Source organism: Geospiza fortis, unplaced genomic scaffold (genome assembly GCF_000277835.1).
Source record: "Geospiza fortis unplaced genomic scaffold, GeoFor_1.0 scaffold40, whole genome shotgun sequence".
NCBI classification, from domain to species: Eukaryota; Metazoa; Chordata; class Aves; order Passeriformes; family Thraupidae; genus Geospiza; species Geospiza fortis.
In genome coordinates, this window is record NW_005054297.1 from 28,814,161 (window position 1) to 28,816,500 (window position 2,340).

At 41.9% G+C, this 2,340-nt stretch overlaps 1 protein-coding gene across 1 annotated transcript in view; it reads right to left on the reverse strand.

Moving 5' to 3' along the window:
- The window catches only part of LRAT (lecithin retinol acyltransferase), a 63,353-nt gene continuing 61,013 nt past the window's right edge, over positions 1–2,340 (reverse strand). The window contains exon 19 of the mRNA XM_031066405.1: positions 1–2,040. Within this exon, the coding sequence (XP_030922265.1) occupies positions 1,888–2,040 (153 nt within the window). The 3' untranslated portion in view covers positions 1–1,887. The remainder of the gene's footprint in view (positions 2,041–2,340) is intronic.

Genomic DNA, 2,340 nt, shown 5'->3' on the forward strand with positions numbered 1-2,340 from the left:
CATTTTTAAATGAATAAAATTTATATAATTACAGTTATGACTACAGCTCATGCCTTATTCACAGCAAGTAAAAAAACCACACTGGAGTTTATGTAAATATTACTAATGCATGTGCTATGAAAAAGTAACTCATGTTAATTAAAAAACACCCTAATTTCAAAAGTTTACCAGCAACAGTTACACTGAGCATTATAATCTTTCAAAGCAGAATAGAAATTGTTTACAAGGATCCAGCAGTAATTGATATCCAGCTGCTCGGAGCTGGGCTGCCAACTGAACATGTGAAAGCTGGGCTGAAATCCCCTATTTGATGGCAGCAGGAGTCATGCTGCTCTTTCCTATGAGCTGGAATTTCACCCCAGTCTTTACATTCTTCGTCGGTTATGGTGGAGCAGCCAGAAGATGACGATTAGAGAGTAGGTAAGTAGACTCTCGGTTCTAAAAATCCAACCTTCAAGCATCTGTAAGGTCTAGGGGAAGGAGGAGGGCATCTGTAGCACAGTTAAAAGGAGTCTCTCTAAAAATGGGCAAGTGGTCATTTCAGCAACAGAGCTGATGGCAGGACACTGCACACCATTAGTAGAAGTAAATGTGAGGTTGAGTCTTTAGTGAAGACACCATCATATTGGCCTTTAACTAGGAAGGAAGGCAAGCACAGCATGTGAACAAGTAAGCACACGTATGCACACAAGGCATTCCAGGAGCTGAACAATTTCTCTGCATACATAAAAGACCTTGCTAAGAAAAAAAAATAGCAAAGGTTTTTAGCATTTAAATAATTGCCTACATGAACTCGATTTCAAATCCAACTTTACACATTCTTGATAAACTGAAAGGCCTTAGCATTGAAGATAAAATGTTTCTAGCACCAGCTACTGCCTTGGAAGTGAATACTTACAAGAGTTGTAAGTTGTCTTTTACTGAGAAAATGTTTTAAGACAATATCCAAAATGACAATATAGCCTCCACAGAAACTGCTCCAATGATCCCTGATACTTTACAGCACCTACACAGGTTCCACTGCTGAGGAAAGATCGGAACTAAATTGGTGCCTGTCCTCTTCCTCCTCCCTGCCATGTGCCCGGGAATGCTGGAAATGTCCCACCATCTGTACTTCACTACTAAATTTCTTCCTATAGCTCCTAAATCCCTCTGTAGCCATTTATATTAGCCATATTAGCCACTATCACTGGCAAGGAAACTGCTGAGGAATTGCCATCTTTCCTTATCACTAACCCAATTAAAAAGTTGCTCAATAAAGTAGCAAGTGTTTACACAATTAATGCAAATGACAGATTTCTGAACATTTCCCAAAAAGGAAACGACTTTAACTGGTCTGGCCAAATGCACTCCTGCAACACCCAGCTCAGGGTTGGTTTTTCTTCTTGTTCTCAGTAAAGAGTCAATTTACTTGCATTTCCACCAAGGAGTATTTTAGGAATGGAGACAGTAATTTCTGAATATACACTATATCTATAAAAGGAAGAGGTAAGCAGTTTGTTCTCTATTTCCATCACTTTGTGGAACTCCATCATCCATTTTTATTAATAGTTATGGCACCCAGGTATGCAGCTAAACAACTGAAGAACATGAAGGATGTTATTAGAATCGTTTTTGGCTAATGATAAGGAGCAGAACTGCATCGCAACCCTACTTTTTCCATGATTTAAAGGTGTGTTAAAATATACCAAGATTTTCAGGAAATCTGTTATTTGGCTTACACGGTAAGCTATGCCTTGTGCACTGTGTTCTAGACAAAGTTGCATTTTAAAATGGGGCACAAAGTTAAGAAACTTTACATGATAACAGTGAGTAATGTGTGCTTTCATAAATACAGTAGTATACATCCTATATACAGACGCTGGATGGAAGACTCCAGGAAGGCTCTTAGCCAGCCATCCACAGAAAGAAGGGAATGAAGATGGTGGGGAGTGTGGTGGAGGGTGCCACACCTAGGCAGACTATTGACGCTAGTCCCACAAGCACCGACGCGAGGACGCTCCTCTGGTCCCGAATAATCATCTTCACAGTCTCACAGAACTGGAAAAAAAAAAGTGCAAAAGATGAGATTTAAAGAGGAAAGCTTTGGCTGCAGGGCTGTCGATGCCCACTCTCTCAGGACAGAGCAGCCTCAGCTCTCACACAGGCTCCCCGGAGGGAGGGGAAGAGCTGGACTGGCACCGCATCACCCCCAGCATCAGCCCCGGTACTGCCTGTGGCTCCGGATAGAACCTGTAGCTTCAGAGCATTTTAGAAGCGAATTAATTGTTCTACTAATTCAGCTTCGCTTTCCTCGCCGCTTGAAGCCAGCTGAGGCCAGGCTCGCCGCCGTCCCGAGCA